This window comes from Erpetoichthys calabaricus, chromosome 13 (assembly GCF_900747795.2).
Source record: "Erpetoichthys calabaricus chromosome 13, fErpCal1.3, whole genome shotgun sequence".
NCBI lineage: Eukaryota > Metazoa > Chordata > Cladistia > Polypteriformes > Polypteridae > Erpetoichthys > Erpetoichthys calabaricus.
The window spans coordinates 44,471,556-44,493,949 of record NC_041406.2 but is presented as its reverse complement, the minus strand read 5'-3'; the positions used below and the strand labels follow the sequence as shown (position 1 = coordinate 44,493,949).

Here is a 22,394-nt window from a genome sequence, read left to right as displayed (position 1 = left end):
GTCCACAAAACACATGTAGACTGGTTGGGCAAACTCCCATGCACCCTCCAGGACCCTGCTAAGGGTATAGAGCTGGTCCACTGTTCCGCGACCAGGACGAAAACCACACTGTTCCTCCTGAATCCGAGGCTCGACTATCCGACGGACCCTCCTCTCCAGGACCCCTGAATAGACTTTTCCAGGGAGGCTGAGGAGTGTGATCCCTCTGTAGTTGGAACACACCCTCCGATCCCCCATCTTAAAGAGGGGGACCACCACCCCGGTCTGCCAATCCAGAGGCACTGTCCCTGATGTCCATGCGATGTTGCAGAGGCGTGTCAGCCAAGACAGTCCTACAACATCCAGAGCCTTGAGGAACTCCGGGCGTATCTCATCCACCCCCGGGGCCCTGCCACCAAGGAGTTTTTTGACCACCTCGGTGACCTCAGTCCCAGAGATGGGGGAGCCCACCTCTGAGTCCCCAGGCTCTGCTTCCTCATTGGAAGGCATGTTAATGGGATTGAGGAGGTCTTCGAAGTATTCCCCCCACCGACCCACAACGTCCCGAGTCGAGGTCAGCAGCGCACCATCCCCACCATATACAGTGTTGACACTGCACTGCTTCCCCTTCCTGAGACGCCGGATGGTGGACCAGAATCTCCTCGAAGCCGTCCGAAAGTCATTCTCCATGGCCTCCCCAAACTCCTCCCACGCCCGAGTTTTTGCCTCAGCAACCACCAAAGCCGCATTCCGCTTGGCCTGCCGGTACCTATCAGCTGCCTCCGGGGTCCCACAGGACAAAAGGGTCCTGTAGGACTCCTTCTTCAGCTTGACGGCATCCTTCACCGCCGGTGTCCACCAGCGGGTTCGGGGATTGCCGCCACGACAGGCACCGACCACCTTACGGCCACAGCTCCGGTCAGCTGCCTCAACAATAGAGGCACGGAACATGGCCCATTCGGACTCAATGTCCCCCACCTCCCTCGGGATGTGGTCGAAGTTCTGCCGGAGGTGGGAGTTGAAGCTACTTCTGACAGGGGGCTCTGCCAGACGTTCCCAGCAGACCCTCACAACACGTTTGGGCCTACCACGCCTGACCGGCATCCTCCCCCACCATCGAAGCCAACTCACCACCAGGTGGTGATCAGTTGACAGCTCCGCCCCTCTCTTCACCTGAGTGTCCAAGACATGTGGCCGCAAGTCCGACGACACGACCACAAAGTCGATCATCGAACTGAGGCCTAGGGTGTTAACATAAATTGTCAGTGTCTTTTAATTTGTTGGGTGCTGTCTGTGTACTTTATAAGAATGATGAGTACTCCAGAGAATACTAAATTCTGTACCTGCTCAGGAGTCCACATCTTGCAGCCTTTCTTTTAATTGTATCACTTAAGTATTAATAAGTGTTATGTTTGATTCAAGTAGGTTGGCGTTTTCTGTCCTACATGATTTATTTCAGGTGGTAATATCATTATATTAAGAGCCAGCATAGGTTTTATGACTGTAATGTATGTTCATTATTGTTTAAATGCCAATTCCATTCTGACACTGTCAGGTAAAAGGTAAAATAAAAAGGAGAGAAAAGTCATACTAATAGTAATATAAGTAATAGTACAGTGGAACCTCGGTTCACGACCATAATTCATTCCAAAACTCTGGTTGTAACCCGATTTGGTAAATACAATTAATCCATTCCAGACCATATGAACTGTATGTAAATATATATTTTTTTTAAGTTTTTAAGCACAAATATAGTTAATTAAACCATAGAATGCACAGCGTAATAGTAAACTAAATGTAAAAACATTGAATAACACTGAGAAAACCTTGGAACAACAGAGAAAACTAACACTGCAATAGTTTGCGCCATAGCACTACCAACCACTGGCTAAAAACACTTTTTTTTAATGAGTTTTAAGCACTGGGAAAAAAATGAACATTTGAAAAAATCAGTAATTTAATAAACCACCAAGAAAAGTAACATTGCAACAATGCACGCTACGAACCGATCGTTGTAAACAGAAGTGAAAACAAAAACAAGCCCAGTGCATTCTTTAACTGCCTTCTCTACCTTATGCGTCCAGCCCTCTCTCTTGCTCGCTCGCTCTCTCTCTCGTGTGTGCGTGTGTGTCTCTCTCAAGCTCCTGTGTGTGTGTGTGTGGGTGTGTGTGTGTCTCTGTCTCGCGCGCCTGTGTGTGTGTGTATGTCTCTCTCTCTCTCGCCTGTGTGTGTCTCTCTTTCTCGCGCTTGTGCTGTGTGTGTCTCTCTCTTGCACCTGTGTGTGTGTGTGTCTCTCTCGTGTGTCTCTCTCTCATGTATGTGTCGCGCTCTCTCTCTCTTGCTCGCTGCACAGGAAATGCACAGGGAGAGACTGAACACGTACAAACCAAAAGGGAAACTGGCTTGTTCATATACAGAGTGTGTGGTTGTGAATAGATGCAAAAGTTTGGCAAACTTTTTGGTCGTAAACCGATTTGTACGTGTTCCAAGACGTTTGTGAACCGAGGTTCCACTGTACAATAGTTACATTATCTGTGTCAGATAATTAGATAAAATATATTTTAAAAAATAAAATATACTTTAACCTGCTTGTTCCAGGGCCTTGGAGTGCCAGAGTTTGCGATCCAAGCAAAAACAAAATAGTCCTTGAATTGGTGTCTGTCGATTGCATGGCCCACTTACACACCTTCACACTCACACAGAGCTGCTGTAGAATCACCAGTTAGATTAAGCATCATGTCTTTGGGGTGTAGGAATAAAGTGATAGTTCTTGGAGGTATACCCATGGCAACAAGGGAAGACCACGCAACAGAGGTGCAAACATGGGGCACTGAATGTCTGAGGCAGCATTCCTACCTCAGTATCTATATATATAATTCACTAAGCAGCCGACCAGGGCACGCAAGACAACCATGGGATACGCACGACATAGCCACGCCTGCCAACTCACAGAGCCCCACCCACCAACTCTAAGACCATGGGATACTACGACAACTCACAGAGCCACACCCACCAACTCTAAGACCATGGGACAAGAACGCCTGCTGACCCGCCCACCTGCCTGACTGTTGCCAGCATTCACCGCAATGTACTGGAGTGTAAAACTATCGCAGCTGCTAAGCTTTCAGCCATGTGAGATAAAGCAATAACAGGTCTGTGATGCCCTTAGATGTCCTGGGCTGCACGCGCGCTACACTGAATGGATCAACGTGTGTCTACCCGGCGCCGAGAGGTGTGGGTAAGCCATTGAACCCCATTTGTGATGGGGACCGGGGCTTGCAACGAGGAATTCCCAGTAAGTGCGGGTCATAAGCTCACACTGATTAAGTCCCTGTCCTTTGTACACACTGCCCGTTGCTACTACCGATTGGATGGTTTAGTGAGGTCCTCGGATTGGCCCTGCCACGGTCGCTCGCGGCCTCTGGTGGAGCGCCAAGAAGACGATCGAACTTGACTATCTAGAGGAAGTAAAAGTCGGAATTCCGTAGGTGAACCTGCGGAAGGATCATTACCGGTTGAGCCAACCCATCATTGGACAGTTAGGACCCGAAACCTCTCGGGCCCGCTTCCCCGCCCTCTCTCCGGAGAGGTGGAGGGGGCAGAAAGGGCGTCCTCCCTGGGCGTCCTTCCCCTCTCCCCCTGTTCCGCCCTCCGGGCCCGACTGCCGTCCAGCCCCGTCCCTCGCTCTGGGAGGTGGGGGCGCGGCGGCGGTCCTCCAGTTTTCAGTCATGGACAATTATATGTTGCTCTCTCGAGAGTTCCATCTATTCATTCACTTACAGTCGTATCCTCAAACCCACCCCATTTGGACAACTGTGTCTTTCAGGAAGTGTTCACCCATCAATAAATAATTATGTGGCGGGTTGGCTAGTTTGCATATAATTCATTAACAAATTAAATCAGATATATGTAGACATTTGAAGGTACTTCTGAGTGTGTTGTTTATAAGTGTGTTAAAACATAAAGTATCATAAAATAAGGGCAGAGTGGTGGCTTAGTGGCTAAAGATCTGAGTTGGTATCTGGAAGGGTGCCAGCTCAAATTCCGATATTGCCAGAAAGAATCCTACCCTGTTGGACAAGGGCAAGGCCTTTAACCTGAAATTTTTTTCAGGGGCACTGTACAATGGCTGACCTTGTGCTTAGACCCCCCAGAGGTCATGTGAAAAGACAATTTTCCCTCAGGGATTAATAAAGTACTGTATATCAAATCAAAATAATTTCAGCCAGCAATGCTGAATTGGCATATGTGAGTTGAGGATAGATGGATGGATGAATAAAACAATTTCATACACTTTTGAAATATGTATTTAGCACATTGAATTATCAGATACTTAAAACATATCTTTACATTATGTTAAAATATATATACATCAGGAAGAAAATGTATTTGAGAAGTCATAACTTCTGCTTCTTTGAAGAATATACAGTATAGTGTAGTTTTCATCGCATTGTAAAATTGATATATTAATAATAGCTTGAAATGCACAACATTTAAAAATGCAGCTTAGTGACTGTATGCTGACTGATTTCTTCTATGAAAACAGTAATGGAAAAACTATATTATTTATAGAAGCTGCTCAGTTCACTGGTGCAACACATTGATTGCCTTTTCCAACAAAGGGTGACATTTTCAAAATGTAAAACCTAAAGTAAAATGGATGAGGTTGAGTCTGTGTGGCATGTGATCCTTATACTTGTAAAGTAGAGCATTAAAAGTAAGCAAAGAACTTTTGCTTCAAGAAGAGATGTGAGTTGTAAGAGTGGAGAGAGTTATTTCATGAGGTGCATAAATGTTGCAAAAATACTGTCACTCAAGAAGATACTTACAGTCATATGAAAAAGTTTGGGAACCCCTCTTAATTCTTTGTTTTTTTGTTTATTATTGGCTGAGCTTTCAAAGTAGCAACTTCCTTTTAATATATGACATGCCTTATGGAAACAGTAGTATTTCAGCAGTGACATTAAGTTTATTGGATTAACAGAAAATATGCAATATGCATCATAACAAAGTTAGACAGGTGCATAGATTTGGGCACCCCAACAGAGATATTACATCAATACTTAGTTGAGCCTCCTTTTGTAAATATAACGGCCTCTAGACACCGCCTATAGCCTTTGATGAGTGTCTGGATTCTGGATAGAGGTATTTTTGACCATTCTTCCATACAAAATCTCTCCAGTTCAGTTAAATTTGATGGCTGCTGAGCATGGACAGCCTGCTTCAAGTCATCCCATAGATTTTCAATGATATTCAAGTCAGGGGACTGTGACGGTCATTCCAGAACATTGTACTTCTCCCTCTGCATGAATGCCTTTGTAGATTTCGAACTGTGTTTTGTCTTGTTGGAATATCCAACCCCTGAGTAACTTCAACTTTGTGACTGATGCTTGAACATTATCCTGAAGAATTTTTTGATATTGGGTTGAATTCATCCGACCCTCGAATTTAACAAGGGCCCCAGTCCCTGAACTAGCTATACAGCCCCACAGCATGATGGAACCTCCACCAAATTTGACAGTAGGTAGCAGGTGTTTTTCTTGGAATGCGGTGTTCTTCTTCCGCCATGCAAAGTGCTTTTTTGTTATGACCAAATAACTCAATTTTTGTCTCATCAGTCCAAAGCACTTTGTTCCAAAATGAACGTGGCTTGTCTAAATGAGCATTTGCATACAACAAGCGACTCTGTTTGTGCCGTGAGTGCAGAAAGGGCTTCTTTCTCATCACCCTGCCATACAGATGTTCTTTGTGAAAATTGTGCTGAATTGTAGAACGATGTACAGATACACCATTTGCAGCAAGATGTTCTCGCAGGTCTTTGGAGGTGATCTGTGGGTTGTCTGTAACCATTCTCACAATCCTGCGCATATGCCGCTCCTGTATTTTTCTTGGCCTGCCAGACCTGGATTTAACAGCAACTGTGCCTGTGGCCTTCCATTTCCTGATTGCATTCCTTACAGTCGAAACTGACAGTTTATACCTCTAAGATAGCTTTTTGTAGCCTTCCCCTAAACCATGATACTGAGCAATCTTTGTTTTCAGATCTTTTGAGAGTTGCTTTGAGGATTCCATGCTGTCACTCTTCAGAGGAGAGTCAAAGGGAAGCACAACTTGCAATTGACCACCTTAAATACCTTTTCTCATGATTGGACACACCTGTCTATGAAGTTCAAGGCTTAACGAGCTAATGATTTGGTGTTGCAAGTAATCAGTATTGAGCAGTTACATGCATTCATATCAGCAAAACTACAAGGGGACCCAAATTTTTGCATAGCCAGTTTTTCATGTTTGATTTAATTTTATACAACTAAATACTGCTTCACTAAAAATCTTTTTTTTGGAAAACACCCCAGTACTCCTAGGAAATGAAAGACATACCACTGTTATCTTTTTTGTTGAAAGTAGAGTAAATTATTATGCAGGCTGAGAGGGGTTCCCAAACTTTTTCATATGACTGTATATGCAATCCAGCTGATTTAACCTGTATTCCACCTGAAAAACACAGGAATATACATTCACATCCATTGTTTAAAGACAATTTGACAAACACTTTTGAAGAGTAATATGGTACATACTTAATATTTTGTTGCTTTCACTAAAAATTGAGAAACATCAGCAGATACTTCATAAACTGGAAAAATGTTTACCCAAATACATGAAAATATGTTAAGACTGTATGAAGACATACTATATTTTACTGCTTGGTCACTGGTGGCATCGTATGTAAAAGCACATCTTCTGTCTGCAATTCCTAGTCAGAATGGACAAAGCCAGTGGTGGCTTTGAATGTGTTATGGTAATGGGTACCACATACAGGTGTGTTGTCATGAGATTATCAGGAACAGCTTCCTTAGCTGTGGTTTCCACAGATGGCTGTGTCACATATGTGTCAGTACACACATGTAGATATACACCATCCAAAAAACAGTTCCAACTGTAATCTTGTAATCAGAAATTGACATTAAAGAGTCTTACAGTGGATGGCACGACATGGGTAGAGTAATAAACAGCTAAATACTGCAGTGGTTGCCAAAAGAGACATATTAAACTATATGATTTATTATACCTTGTATAACCACTTTTAATAAAAAACAAGAATGTGCAGTAACAGTGAGCTACAAAACATTGGAGGATCTGTTCATAAATGAAGTATCAAGGTTATTTAGTGTCTGTGTATTATTTTTAAAAGGCAGAAAAACACCCAAATACTAGGGTAATTTTACTTGTGAACAAGTGAACAATAGAAGTTCTGCCAAAAAGCTAAAACAGGGGATGGCAACCTGCAGCTCGTAGGCCACATGCAGCTCTTTGAGTTTATGGCTACAGCTCTTGCCAGAACGATAGACGCATTCACATTTTCACGTCTTAACATATTATTTGACAATACTTAAAGATAAATAATTTATTAATGGCTTAATATTATTATTTTTCATTTAGATATTACTTTAGCTATATGTGAATCAGGCGGTCCGTCGTGTGTTTCTGTTGCGTTTAACCGCTCAACTGCATATGCTGCATCTTCCTCAAAGTCAAAGTCTGTTGGACAAGATTATGTCTTCGGTCAAATCATATGCTAGTTTTCTTCAGTACCCAAGATTGGATGTACGCTTTAATGTTTATTGGGATTCCTAATTCTTTCATATAGTTTTTGTGGTTAATCGTCACCATGCCTTCCCAGGTATTTGTAAACATTATATTTTACACTGTTTGCTCAGCACAGTTAAAGTAGTGAAGTGGAGAGTGAAGGGCAGACAACTGCAAAGCCAAACAAACTTTACTCAAGAAGGGGGTGGGGGTGAAGACTATCAGTGTTGTAATGTTAGTCATCTTTGTGCTGTTACGCATCCGAGTGATTTAAAACTGACACGCAAAACTCTATGGGTCTTCTAACATGTCTAATTTGCAAAGAAACGTTATTCAATAATAAAAATCAAATTTTGAACGTATCTTTTTAACAAAGCGTGATGCATCTGCAAAAAAAATTCATTTAGAGAAGAATTAGCAAGTTTTGCTGTTTCTCGGCAGATTGGAAAGCATAGAAATCCTTTCACAGATGGAGAATATGTAAAAAAGTGCTTTTTAAATTTGGCCAAACATCTCTACTCTGACTTCAAAAATAAACAAGATATTATTAAAAAATGAAAGACACTCCACTGTCCGCAAAATACTGTTCACGACGAATCATTAAGATGGATAAGAATGTGACAGATGCAACAGATTAATGATATAAAATTGACATCTGTATTTTCTTTGGTATGTGACAAGTCGTGACGTGAAGAAAATCACACAAATTATCCTTCTGGGACGGTATCTTTCCAATATAGGTCTCCATGATGAATTACTGGTTTTGATACCTCTTAAAAGACAAAATCAAGGTGTAGATATCTCTACAGCAATTTTGGAATTTTCCACTGTTAGGGAAATTGACATCAATAAATTGGTATGTATCGCTACAGATGGAGCAATCAGTAATGATTGGTGAAAACAAAGGCTTTGTTACCCTATTCAAACAAAATCACTTTTGTTTGCAGAAGACTTGAAAAGTGGAAATCTGTTTCATTTCGAAACTTTAAAAAACGATCTGGAAACTACTCGAAGTGTCTATGATAGCAAGTTCTTTCTGTCAACTATTACAGAAGTGCATGATTCATTTACTGTTCATTTCAGAGATGAAAAGTCCATTCTTTCGTTCTTGAAAAAACCACTTGTGGCAAATGCCAATGGAATACATTTTTAACCGTTTCCAACAGTTGGCAGAGCTCAGTTTGAACTACAAATAACAGACTTGAAAAGCAAAGATTTGTGGTCTTCAAAATTTACATCTTTACAAGTGAAACGAGAAAAACTGGAAAGAGAAAAGGCAACTTTAGCCATGAATTACAAGTGGACATAGCTTACCAACTGTCGAAAGGAGGACCAACTGATTTCTGAAATGTGGAACAGCCTTCCAGACTATTATTGTCAACTCACAATACAGTGATCCCTCGCTATATCGCGCTTCGCCTTTCGCGGCTTCACTCCATCGCGGATTTTATATGTAAGCATATTTAAATGTATATCGCGGATTTTTTGCTGGTTCGCGGATTTCTGCGGACAATGGGTCTTTTAATTTCTGGTACATGCTTCCTCAGTTGGTTTGCCCAGTTGATTTCATACAAGGGACGCTATTGGCAGATGGCTGAGAAGCTAGATTGCTTACTTTTCTCTCTCTCTTGCGCTGACTTTCTCTGATCCTGACGTATGGGGATTGAGCAGGGGGGCTGTTCGCACACCTAGACGATAGGGACGCTCGTCTAAAAATGCTGAAAGATTATCTTCACGTTGCTATCTTTTGTGCAGCTACTTCCTGAAACGACATGCTGCACGGTGCTTCGCATACTTAAAAGCTCGAAGGGCATGTATTGATTTTTGACTGAAAAACAAACTCTGTCTCTCTCTCTCTCTCTCTCTATCTCTCTCTCTCTCCCTGCTCCTGACGGAGGGGGTGTGAGCTGCCGCCTTCAACAGCTTTGTGCCCCGGTGCTTCGCATACTTAAAAGCCAAACAGCCCTATTGATTTGTTTGCTAGAGATTGTTTTCTCTATCTATGTGACATTCTGTGCTCCTGATACGCACTCCTTTGAAGAGGAAGATATGTTTGCATTCTTTTAATTGTGAGACAGAACTGTCATCTCTGTCTTGTCATGGAGCACAGTTTAAACTTTTGAAAAAGAGACAAATGTTTGTTTTGCAGTGTTTGAATAACGTTCCTGTCTCTCTACAACCTCCTGTGTTTCTGCGCAAATCTGTGACCCAAGCATGACAATATAAAAATAACCATATAAACATATGGTTTCTACTTCACGGATTTTCTTATTTCGCGGGTGGCTCTGGAACGCAACCCCCGCGATGGAGGAGGGATTACTGTAGTAGTGTTTGGAATTTTGATGATTTTTGGGTCCACTTATTTTTGTGAGCAAACGTTCTCCAACATGAATGATATCAAATGCAAGCTAAGAAGTCAACTTAATGATGTAAGATTGTGGAATCATGTTTAAAACTGAAGACTTCCAATTACTTGCCGAACATGAAACAACTTTGGAAATGCAGTGTCAGTAGTCACATTCATTTTTTTTCTTTATTTCCTATAAGTACTTGAAGTTTTGTTTTTGTGTTAAATGCATATATACCCATATTGCATTAAAAAATTGTATCTCAAACCCCCATCTCTACCCATTTGCAGCTCTTTGCAAATCTTTCAAACATTTAGGATAAAATGGCTCTTTGTTTTAAAAAAGGCTGCCGACCCCTGGGCTAAAATAAAACTCTAAGTTACAATCTACATAGTCTTTATTCATAAAGTTCATGAATATTTAAGTATAAATAATTTACTTAATGAACGCTAGAGATTTTTCTTCTTTTTTTTTAGTAAACATAGCATTTCCTTTAAAGTTGGTTGAAGTTCACACAGGAAACAAATGCAACCCTTGCTCTTGTATAAGATGGTTCATTTGCTCATGTACTACAGCTGGCACAGCTTCACATACTTAGAAACAACCACAACAAACTCAAATGTTACTGAAGTCAGTCAATGTTCAACATACAAAGTAGAAACATTGATATCCTGTCATGTCATTTTCTAACTCACCTAATCCAGACCAGGGTCCTTGAAGGGTGAACACCCACACACCAAACACACACTAGGGCCAATTTAGCATGGCCAGTTCACCTAACTTGCATGTCTTTGGACAGTGGGAGGAAACCGTAACACCCAGAGGAAACCCACACAGATAGAGAGAAAGTAAGCAAACTCCACACAGTGAGGACCTGGGACGCAATCCCAGGTGTCATTACTGCGAGGCAGCGGCACTACCAGTGTGCCACTCCACAGATGCATGAATTTCTCAGTTATTACTCATCAGAAAACACAGATCATGACATACAAACCAAGCTAAAAGCATCTAGAATGTGTCAGCTGGCCTGACTCTCAGTTTGGTGGTGGTGGATCAGCACAGATCTAAAAGAAAAAAAAAAATAAGTTGACAATATGAATTATGAAGTCAACAAACCAAGTATATAATGGGGAGACAATGAAGATGATGTAGTAGTAGTTAAGTGGTACACAAGGTTCATAGATATATCACAGCCCATACAGTATATACTGTAAGATGTACAGGGCCTTGCAAAAGTAATATGTAATTCTGTTTTTTGAGATTTTTGTCCTTACTATTTAAGTTTGTAATAAAACTGAAGAATGTAAGATGATACCTAAGTAGTAGCATTTGGGTATTTTTAAAGGGTTTACAGTAAATACTTTTGCAAAGCTTTAAAGCGAACTGCAAGATTATCTGTAATTTAAAAGTCAAGATGCTAAAATTGGATTTCCAGTTCTGTTCAGGTATAGTGCTTAACAGTTTACTTCTGCATAGTATGGTCTATCTGTGTGGTGTCTAGTCCTCACTTTTTACAAACTAAAGGCGAAGCTGAGAGAACAGTACATACATGGAGGTAAATCCTAAAAGAGGAAGATATGTTCTTAGTACTGCTTGCTTATAGATCAACACCAATAGCACCTGTCCGGTACAGCTTAGAGACTCTACATATGATGAGAACTTGACAATGTAGCATTTAAATCTCAGAAATAATGACGACCACCACCACTACAAAACCTGTAACATTGAGCATGAAACAAATTATGATGAGCTTTGAGTTCAATCAAGTCCAACATTATCTGTTTATATCTAAAAAGATTTGGTTTGGACTTATCACAATAACTGCATCAAAATATTAACCACTTAAAATCCAAAAGAGTGGCAAAATTACTAGGTATACTTAATGTTCAGTGGACCATGGAGGAAGGTCTTGAACCTTTTTCTGAACACAGAATAATGTCAGGGATTTCAAAGTAATTAATGAAAAAAATACACACAGAGAGGCCTTCTGTATAGAGGTCAATACCTCCACCAAATGCACACTACCATGCGCTCTTGCTCACTCCACCTTCTCTCTACTGTGGTCAGTCTTCCTCCTTCAGTTCTCTTCTCAAATCCGCACTCAGTTGACCTGAAATGCAGGCATCTTTAAAACCCCTGCCTGTGTCATTTTCAGCCAAGCCCCAGAAGTGATTCGGGGAAGGCTTTGTCTTTGCTTCAGGAAACACCAGGCTGCAATTTCCTTTGATGGCACTTGGTGTCTCCGCATCCCAGATTCTTCCCTTAGCCTTAAAAGGCCGAGTTTTTAGCAGCAGCTCTGTAGAAGCTTGTATTGCGTGACAGAAAGCACGGTTCTATATGTCCATAGGCGTAAAGATGTTGCCATCACAAGGCTATTCTTCTTGGCTGTTGTCTCTCCTCTGTGTGTGTACAAAGAAAAGGATAGTTTATGGCATAGGAATGTTTTTGAGGAAAATAGAATTGACCATGGACATATTTACAGACTGGGGCTTAAAAGGGCTCTTAAGAGCAGTGCCAGACAAAGTTTTTGCTGCTGGCTGCTCAAAGGCACAGACACATTTCAGAGAAAATGCTGGAAGTGAGAAAAGGGAGCATGTTGATTTAGACTGAGGTGGGAAAGTACTGTTAGAATTCTGTCAGGGACTTTTACCTGTTAGGCAGCACCTGTGTTGTCCCTTTATTTTGATATTTCAAGTTATTCCATTATCCATTATAAACAACCATTTTCTTTAGTAATCTGGTCTCCATAGTGTCTCTAGCTGTTTACTAGATAAATACTGTATATTTAAATAGGCTGGCTTTTTCAGTTTCTCTGTTTAGCATTTAAAAATTCAATGTTCTGTAATTGTTTTTAGGTTTTACATGTGCTGTGTCATATAAAGATAACTATATATATTATTTGTTTACTCGTTTCATAGAAGAAAATAAGTTAATTGTTTCATATTCAGTACTATCAATAGTCTAGTAATAACTACAAAAAAGTCCTATCTCTTTGTAGCCAGGTGTTAAAGGAAATGGTTGCATAAATCAGCAACATCCATCTATTGTAGAATATGAAGTCGAGGATGATGAAGAGGATGAAACAACTCCACTGTCTCCTACATCAACAGGTCACAAATTGCTGTATAAAACTGAAAGCAATATTAAGCATATCTCTTCTGGAAGGACACCTTACAGATCCCCTGCTAAAGTTTTTACATCCAAATCTGAGTCAATGTCAAGAAATGAAAGAAATCAACATAGTAACACAAGAAAACAAGGAAGAAACCTAAAAATACAACTCTCAACAGTGAATAACATTGGCCCTCCTGATCTCAGTCCAAGGTAGTGTATTTCTTTACTATAAACTATGCATTTGCTAAGAGTAAATGAACTAACTGGTGCTTTAAGCTTAAATGCAAGCACACCACACATGTATAATTCAGCTCATCACTTTAGATCTGTAAGCTTGCAATGTAACTAGAATCTAGCAGGTGTCCCAAGCCTTTGTGTAGGTGTACATTTTTTTCACACCACTGATTGGTGCAGCAGTACAATTACAAGAATCACAGGATGCATCAGTCCACTTTGGGCAAGATCAATGGAAATGGTGAGATTTTGTTGTATGGTAATTACCAGTTCCAGATTTGGAGAGATAAAAAGTGTATGCTTTTGGAAGGTGTTTATGGTTTTTACAAAAGGTCTTATTTTAGTTCTTCAGCACATAATGTGCAAACCTTCATTCTAGTTCTGAAAAAATGGAAAATTTGTTCATGAAAAATTGCTGAAAAATATTAGTTCTGATCAAAATATTGTAATAAATAACTATTAGAAACAAGACTTTTATTTTGGTGCAATTTGTGGCATAAACTTGCGATACAGTTATAATATTGCACAACCTGAGCCACTTTTGTATGTATTTACATATGATGACGATATCATTTTTAAGATGAAATGCAGCAAAATATGTTTATTACATTATACAGATAAAATGTTAACATCATTTAAATAATCTATATTGTTAATAATTAAACATGTGAGGACGCGGTGTTGCAGCGCTAGTGACGAGCTGGTGCCCCATTCAGGAATTGTTCCTGCCTCGCGCTGTATTCTTGCTGGGACTGGCGCAACCCTAGGTGGATAGATGGATAGAATAATTAAACATGTACTACAAAGATATTTCAATGCCCCTTAAAAGTTTTGAAGAATCAGCATTCTAAGCTTACAGATGGCTTGACATCTATTAAAGAGCTGATTGTGTGGCAATTGGGTACTTGGAGAAAGAAAAGGGAGGACAGGAAGTGGGGGTAGTACATTTGAAAGAGACAGTACTGCTGCAGTAAATTATTTCATCGAAGGTCGCACATGGCGCAGCAAGCATCTTGCGGGAGGCAGGAACAATCTCTGGACGGGGCGCCAGCTCATCACTATCACTGCGCCACCATGTTCCCATGTTTAATAACATGCTTTAATTCCTATCATCATGAAAATGATAACAAGTATACATCTCAGTATTTAAATTATTCAGAGGGCTCTAATATCACGAATGTAATGGATTCTGTGTCCTGTTGGAGGAAGAGAAAGCCCATTTAAGAATCACGTAGTGAAGAACAAATACAATACAAAGCATTTAACGTGCTACTTTAGTTACAATGGTATTTGAGGAACTAATATATTAAAGATTTTAAGATGAAGTTTATGATGTTCTACTTTAATGACAAAATAAACTAGATAGATAGATAGATAGATAGATACTTTATTACGTGATTAAAGTGGAAATTTTGAGATTAAAGTTCCGTGCTTTTTTTCCCACTGTGTCCCTTTCATATGCTTTCATATGACACTCAGACGGTGGGCTATGACTCGCCTTTTCACGGCGACTTTGATATCTGACAACTTCTTTTTAATTTTGGGCACTGTGCGACTTTGTGAACTTGAACTTTCGAGTTTCTCCGACACTCTATGTCACTTGATCAACTTCCTTTTATTGTTTGTACCAGTTTAAACCAACAAATAGTATGTTTTCCCTTGCCTCCACTTGGTATTCACTGAAATTCTTCTATTTTCCCCCGTGATTTTGCCATTGTCTTTTCACTGAACACTGAGCATTTATACTGATTAGCATATTCAAAGAGGCATAATTCTGGGAGGAGTTGGGGAGTTGCAGACCAGGGGTTTATGCAGCAGAAGAACGTAGAAATTGGCGTACGCATAGACTCATGCATCTGTATTTTGTTGTGCGTACACACATTTCCGCTTTTGTCCGTACGCCATGTTTTAGTGTGAATTCAACGCACAACATTATGCATGAGGCCCCAGGACTGGAGTTGTAGACCCCTGATTTAAAATGTATATTGTTTTGACGTTGATTTCTCAAGAAATACAGGAGAAGAAGTACAGATTTGGTAGGGAGAAAGTCAGGGACAGAAAATAACATTAAAAGAGAAAGAAAAGACTAATGAAGCTGAATAAGAGAAACAAAGAAAGAAAAAAATCCATGGAAGATACTGACTGTCTTTGCATACTTGTGCTCTGTTCTCTGACTTTATTCTCCTGTTGCAGACAAGGCTTTTCTAGTTCTTGTAAGGACCCTTTTTCTTCTGCCCACAGCTCTAATGAAGTTTGTGGGTGCATCAATGCCTTATAGTTTACAGTCTTTTCAAACTAACTAACAAAAAAAAAAGATATCAGGTGTTACGTTGCTGAAATTTAACTGGAAATTTAAATGGAAGACTGCACACTTCACATTGGACCTTAACTTCACCTTGCATGCTTTTGATTAGCCCATGGTTTACAGTTCAGCCATTCATGAGGATTCTCTAAGTTTTAAGTGATAAGAAGATCTATTGGTATAAACTTATGGATTTAAAATGTAGACACTTCTGGAATGCTGAGATACAGTATTGCCAGATAAAGTAGAATGAGAATAACAAGCAGGCAAAAACAAGGTTTAGTCAGTGTAAAGGGAAGATTTTCACAGCATGGGTTGAGGTAAATGTGAACAGAAAACAGACACATTAAAAGTATGTATTTTTTCATAACTGCTGATATTTATGATATTGTGTATGTGAATATGTATTTAAACTAACAAACAGGTTTGTTGATGGCACTGAAGATAGTGATGGCACCGAAGGAAGCCAAACGTTTGAATTTTGCCCAAGCCAAATAAAAGATTCTGTAGGTGGAACACCTGGAAAAGGTACTATATATCTATTGCATACAATTGATTTAACAGATTATGAGTGAAATCTAAGAAAATGTAGAAACAAAAGAAATGAGTTAAACAAATGTTGCTGAAGATATTTAGAGATAATAATGTGTGCACTTTGTAAATGCAATTGAATTATTATAATAATGTGAAAATCAAGGAAACAAAGTTACTTATAAATATTGTGTTGTTGAGTAAGTTAACTAAGAATGAGCTGTAATGAGGCAAAAACAAAGAGCAAGGTCTGGGGCACCATATGGCTATCCCCCTATATTGAAAGTACACAAAAGGCATAAAAAGAAACACGTTTAACAGAGCAAGTAAGTTGAGTCATCATAAAATGAATCGGACTGCGGAAAATAGCGGCGGTTCCTGTTAAGATGTATTCTGGGAGAAATAGGCGGATCCAAGCAGGATAACCCCAGAAGTGACGTCATGGATGGGAATCCGTCAATCTTCCTTTTTTGCAAAAAGAAAGGAGTAGCGAGAATATTATTAGACAGCGCCCCCTCATGTCTTGTTGGAGAATTAGAATCTCAAAGCCCTTAAGGCTGCTCTCCAAGTGCACATCTGTGACAGAGCTAAATCAGGTAAACCTTGTTAGTAAACCATTAAATATAAAGTCAATACAAATGTTTATTAATATCAGTACATTTATTTGTTGATTATAAGTAAATTATCTGATGTTGTATTTTCACATAAATTATATTCCCCTGCAAAAAATTGTAATTTTATTTGTATTATTTTTCAGATGTTAATCAAATCAGTTCAGCCTTTATGGCTGCAAAGGCAGAAGAAACCAAGCAACAAATCACCTTATTAAACCAAGAAGTAAGTGTAAGACATATTCTTAATACAAAGGAAAAAAACAGAAGATGTTACAAATATTATTCAAGTCATATAGCAAATTCATATATTTTAACATCTTGAAGATTGTGCACTAGAGGGAGTCAAAAGAAACTATGCATATCACCAGGGAGATGTTTTTTTCTCAGAATACTAAATGACCTGTGAACATGTAAATATGTAATATTAATTGTATATGTTTATTTTATGAGTAATTCTTTGTGACTGGCATTGGAGAAAAATCTTAAAAATATATATATAATTTTTACATTTATCATAAAACTTTTATCATAAAACAGTGAGATATATTTAAGCACTACCATGAGGCCACTGTGCTGCCCTCCTCATATGAAAGATGTCAATGCCAGCTGAAAGGAAAGGGTTTTTATAAAGTGCAGTATATAAAGTTACTATTCAGTTTAGTCAAAATTAGGAAAATGATCTGCAGTTTCAAAATTGCAGCTTACAGCAGATAAATCTAAAACCTGCAGCTATGTTAAACAGCTCTGTTTTAGGGAGATTATCTAAAAGCATAAAAGCATTTAGTTTATACATATTGGACATTATCAAGCAATTTAAAACTATTGGTGACTTTATATTGTCTGTATACTAGAGAAGAGTTTGCATGAGATTCATTGGCTTTTTGTAAATGATACATTTGGAATGTGTGTTATGTGTTCTGCTCATTTTGCATGGCAGAGTCAGCTGAGTTCTTAATGTATATGTAAACAGAAAATACCTAAAAGACGCAAGGAGCAGACGCAAAGGGTGACTTTAGAGGAAAATGACATATGAAAAGCAATCAGCTTTTTTAACAGACACAATAATTAAATAATGACATGGTGTAATTTAAAATAAACACATTGCAGTATATTGTTTTTATGCCATATGTCTCAGAGCACCCTGTGGTGTGCTTGTGTCCTGTCCAAGATGGGCTTCTGTTTTAAGTCTGGTGTTGATTCAGCTTCATTTGACCTTGCATCTCATAAAAAATTTTAACAAAATGAAGAAATGAAATGAAAAAAAAAATACTTAAACAATAATAAAACTTTTTTGTGGGTTTGCCCCCATGTAAACAGAGAAACAAGCTTATTTCAGCATGTTCTGAATTTTAATATACAGTATATACAGTACATATATGTTAACCTTTGCCAATCTAGAAAACCCTGCAGAGAATTTATAAAATCATAATTTTATATCTTTATCGTCTAAATCATACAACACAATTTTGAATTAACTAAAAATGATTAGACAGCAAGCAGCACAAATAAAGTGTAGACCCCGTGTCATGGCCGGTTACAAGAATTTTTTTATCCAGCCATTGGCTGTTATCTGCTCCGTGGTCACTGTTAGTTACAGTACATCAGAATATGAGCTTCTATATGGCACCACAAGGGGACACCACTGAGCCCCAAACCACAGGCTCAGCATACCCAGCACAACTTTAATCTCAAATAAATTATTTTATTTGACAATAAGCAGTTTTCCAAAAAAGCTTCTGTCAGAGCAACACAAGAGTATATATAATTACAATTAACAAGTTGTTCTATCCTTTCCTAGTCCAAGTGAGTTTTGCCCACTACCACCCTACTCTGACTCTTCAAGGGTATGCGGCAGTCTTCTTTTAAATCGGACCCGGTAACACTGGTCTTCAAAAAAATATTTTTTGTTTGCTTCTGGGAACTTCAGAGCATCTCTTTATTAAGTTTTTTACACTGATTTCATATATGAAATCGTAATTAAGCTAGCACGTCAGGTTTTTGAAATACACATCATTGATGTTTTGACACTTTTGAATATCAATATAATATATCAACACGATATCTGGAGTTTGGACTCTGTCCCACCAAAATTGTTTTGATGTGTTTATTCTGAAAACAACCCAGAAGACAATACCAGAGACATGTTAAAGTATATTTATGTCAATTTACCTCAATATAAAAGTGAGGTCAGCGTGCCCAAAAATGTTGGAGGCACTCGCTTTTGCGCTTGTACTGCACATTCATCTCTCTTTGCAAGAACCAACAGTAGTCACCCATCATGCTCAGAGTGAGTTTTCCATCACCTTTATATCTTGATGAAATCTTTCCCCATGCTCATCTCTGATATCGCTTAGATTTGGTGTAAAAAAGTTGAGATGAGAATGTAAAAAATGCATCTTCAGTGACATTCTGGCTCCCATAAGCTAATATACTTTCAGCATATTCTCCACAAGCTCAGTAAAATTCTCTGCTCTGTGACTCTCGAGAAAATTCTAGACAACCTGCATGAATGAGGATGCTGATTCAGTTGGGTTCAGTTTCCTTTTGAAGTCATTGTCAAGCATCAGTTCACGTATTTCAGGGCCACCAAAAACACCTTCCTTAATTTTGGCTTCACTTTTCTCGAGACCAGACTTATGTCTTAAATGCTGAAATGCATCGCCTTTACTGTCCAGTCACCCTAGTTGTCCAAGACCTGAAACATCATAACTAAAAAATGGGACGTGCTGGACAAAAACGGTTTTCAGATTTGGAGTCAGCAAGTGAAATTTGTTAAAGTACAGGTGAAAGAATCCCAGTAGCAAAATGCTTGTTGACCAGTGTAATGCTTCCAGTGTCACTGCAGTGGTCCTCCTGAGCACTGAAAATTATGCAATCTTCCCCTGGCAGGGCCCTCTTTTGGCACCCAAGGACCCCAACAGGGCTGCTCTTCTACACTCCAATTCCCATGCAACCCTGCAGGAGTCCAAACAGGGACCAGCCTGGAGGAAAATTGCCACCTACCATGTAGAGAAATTAACTGTTTCTGACATCCATGTTTGCCCAGTTCCCTCATTATCTTCTAATCTTGACTGGGATAAGCACTGCCCCCCATCCTGACTGGGCTGCAGCACCTTCCAAGCTGCCCTTCCATTGTGGCCTCCTGGCCGAATATGGAATCCTTCTCCATCCTAGTTAGGATGCCAGTCTAATTGCCTTGGCATCTACACAGTGTTTGCTTCACAGTGCCACAGTTCAGGATTCAGTTTGGTCAGTGTGTACCATTTGCATGCTCACCCTGCATGTTTTTTTTACAGTTAGTCTACTTTGCTTGCACTTTTTTTTTTGGCTTTGTATAAATATAAGTGTTTATATGATGAACTAACATCTCCGGCTTATTGTGCCCATGAAGCACTGGATAATGTGGATTAAAAAATAAATTACTGTCTCCCTTATGATGGTGGTTGATGCGGTACATTGCAAAAGCTAATGTGCAGAGTTGTTGTTATACTTTAAAAAGTACATTAATTTATGTGAAAAAGATTACTGCAGAAGTACAAAATAATACACTGCACATATCTGCAGTTTCCTTTGCATATTTCTGAGCAATACCTGGATTTTATTACATATTACTATACTTTAATTTTATAGTCATCTAAGAAAGTGACTTACAGTTGCCTGTGTTGTTTCCTGCCTTCCACAATATTTACTTGGTTAAAGAGGTATGAACAAGGGATTTGCGTATTAACAAGTACATAGTGGCATCTCTAACTACATATTTTATTTGAAGTGCATATTAAAACAACAGAATTGTTATACACACATTGTTTTATTGTGGATATGTTAAAATGATATTAAAGCCAGCTTTATGTATTATGATGGCTCGAAGAGCTAAGAAAAACTTTCATTTTACGTCAAAGTTAATTTAGTATTGACAGTAACTTAAGAAATATACTACATGATACACATATTTATAAAGACTGATGCAAAGAATACAATGTGTTATGACAGTCATGAAAACTCAAAGCAGTTTGGGTGGTTTCTGGCAAAGTTGCTTACCGCTGGTCTTTTACTACCCACTGACCACTCAGAAAAGTCTGCTGGCAAAAAATAAAAGATGTTATTAGCAACAGCCCAGGAGATGCACGTGTCTTTCAAGATAGAAACTGAAACAAAAAAGTTTATCCAAGGGCTGTGATCTTTCCATAAAACCCAGAGGACTAAACAATGATCCTAGTCAAATAAGGATTACATGGAGTCATCTCCTAAAGCACTATAATTTAACCAGAGCCAAAATTGCAGGCCAGAGTTGATACAAAGTAGCTGTGAGTGTTTAACCAGAGTGTCAGAACCAAAGTGATTAAACCTCACTTGTTTACTAGTCAAACCTGTAATCTCAAATGAAGGGTTTCTGTTGCTACACTGGAATTTATTAGCGAGCATGGAGGCGGTCCTTAGCAACCAGGCAGGGTCCCCTAGTAAACCACTAACCACTCAGAAAGACTTCTGAAATGGCAGTCTGAGACATTTACAAATTAAACAAAACAAATATATATCTTTCTCAAACATATAATTAAAAATTGAAGCACTTACTGTACATGAAAATAAATATATACTGTACAATTCAGTTTCAAAAATATAAAAATTTCATGAACTTAAAAAAAATCTAAAACAGGAAAAAAAATCCAACTCGCTGAAACGGGTTTGTGCGGATGTATCATCTAGATAACATATTGTAAAGTTACAAACTGCACTTATGTGTAACTTGGAATCTGCAAGGCTTGTAGGACTTTGTGGCTCATTCGTTTATTATTTCCTGTGTATTTATGTCTGCTTATACATAAATAGATGGATAGAACTGTATTTCTCCCATGGGTATATCTGGTCTTTTTGCAGAAGCTCTTTAAATAAATAAATACATAAATAGATAGATAAATAAATACACACACACACACACACACACACTATGGTCAGGAAACACATCAGAATGACAAAAAAGGAAGAAAATGTAAAAAGAAAGAAAGCTTCTGACTTAACAGTTCCAGTCAAAGTTAACCATTATCTTATATATAAACATTTACCCGTGGAAGTATGTGTGTGTGTGTGTGTGTGTGTCTGTCCTGCCCGGAATTGAGAGGTGGAGTTGGGAAGAATAATTTTAGGGTAATATAGCATTCTTCTTAAAGAAATAGCATAAAGGGTTAATAAATGTGGGAAACCAAATAAAGGTCAAGTGAACTACAAAATGTACACTGAAATATAAGAATTCGTTTAGGAAAAATACTGAGATGGTCAAGTAAATAAAGAATGTCCCAGAAGAAAGGTTGATGTAACATACAAAATGAACTGAAGGTTGACTAAGAGATTACTATAAGCAACAAGAATGTGCAATTGTTATATACACAGAAATTTCAAAGGTGGTGGCTCATCTCAAAAGGTATAAGAAGAACCAGAATATAATATAATAGACTTTTATTTTATATAAATCATTTGGGTGTAAACCAACAAACCAACCAGAGTAAAATGTATGCATTGATTGACATTGTGTGTAAATTCAGTAGTTTATAACATGAACCTCTATCCTTTGTTTCTCTGACCATTCTACTGCTTTTGAAAAATGATCCCTCCAAGGCATTTTGCCGAGGAGTCATTAAAAGATACAATGAACAGCTTTTCTCCAGCCTGATCACTGAATTGTCCTGTTAGAGG

General features: G+C 38.8%; 1 protein-coding gene across 1 annotated transcript in view; it reads left to right on the top strand.

Annotated features, from left to right (window-relative positions):
* The window catches only part of kcnh8 (potassium voltage-gated channel, subfamily H (eag-related), member 8), a 278,164-nt gene that overhangs the window by 235,726 nt on the left and 20,044 nt on the right, over positions 1–22,394 (top strand). The window contains exons 13-15 of the mRNA XM_051936034.1: positions 12,910–13,235; positions 15,986–16,089; positions 16,850–16,929. Coding sequence (XP_051791994.1) covers positions 12,910–13,235; positions 15,986–16,089; positions 16,850–16,929 — 510 coding nt within the window. The remainder of the gene's footprint in view (positions 1–12,909; positions 13,236–15,985; positions 16,090–16,849; positions 16,930–22,394) is intronic.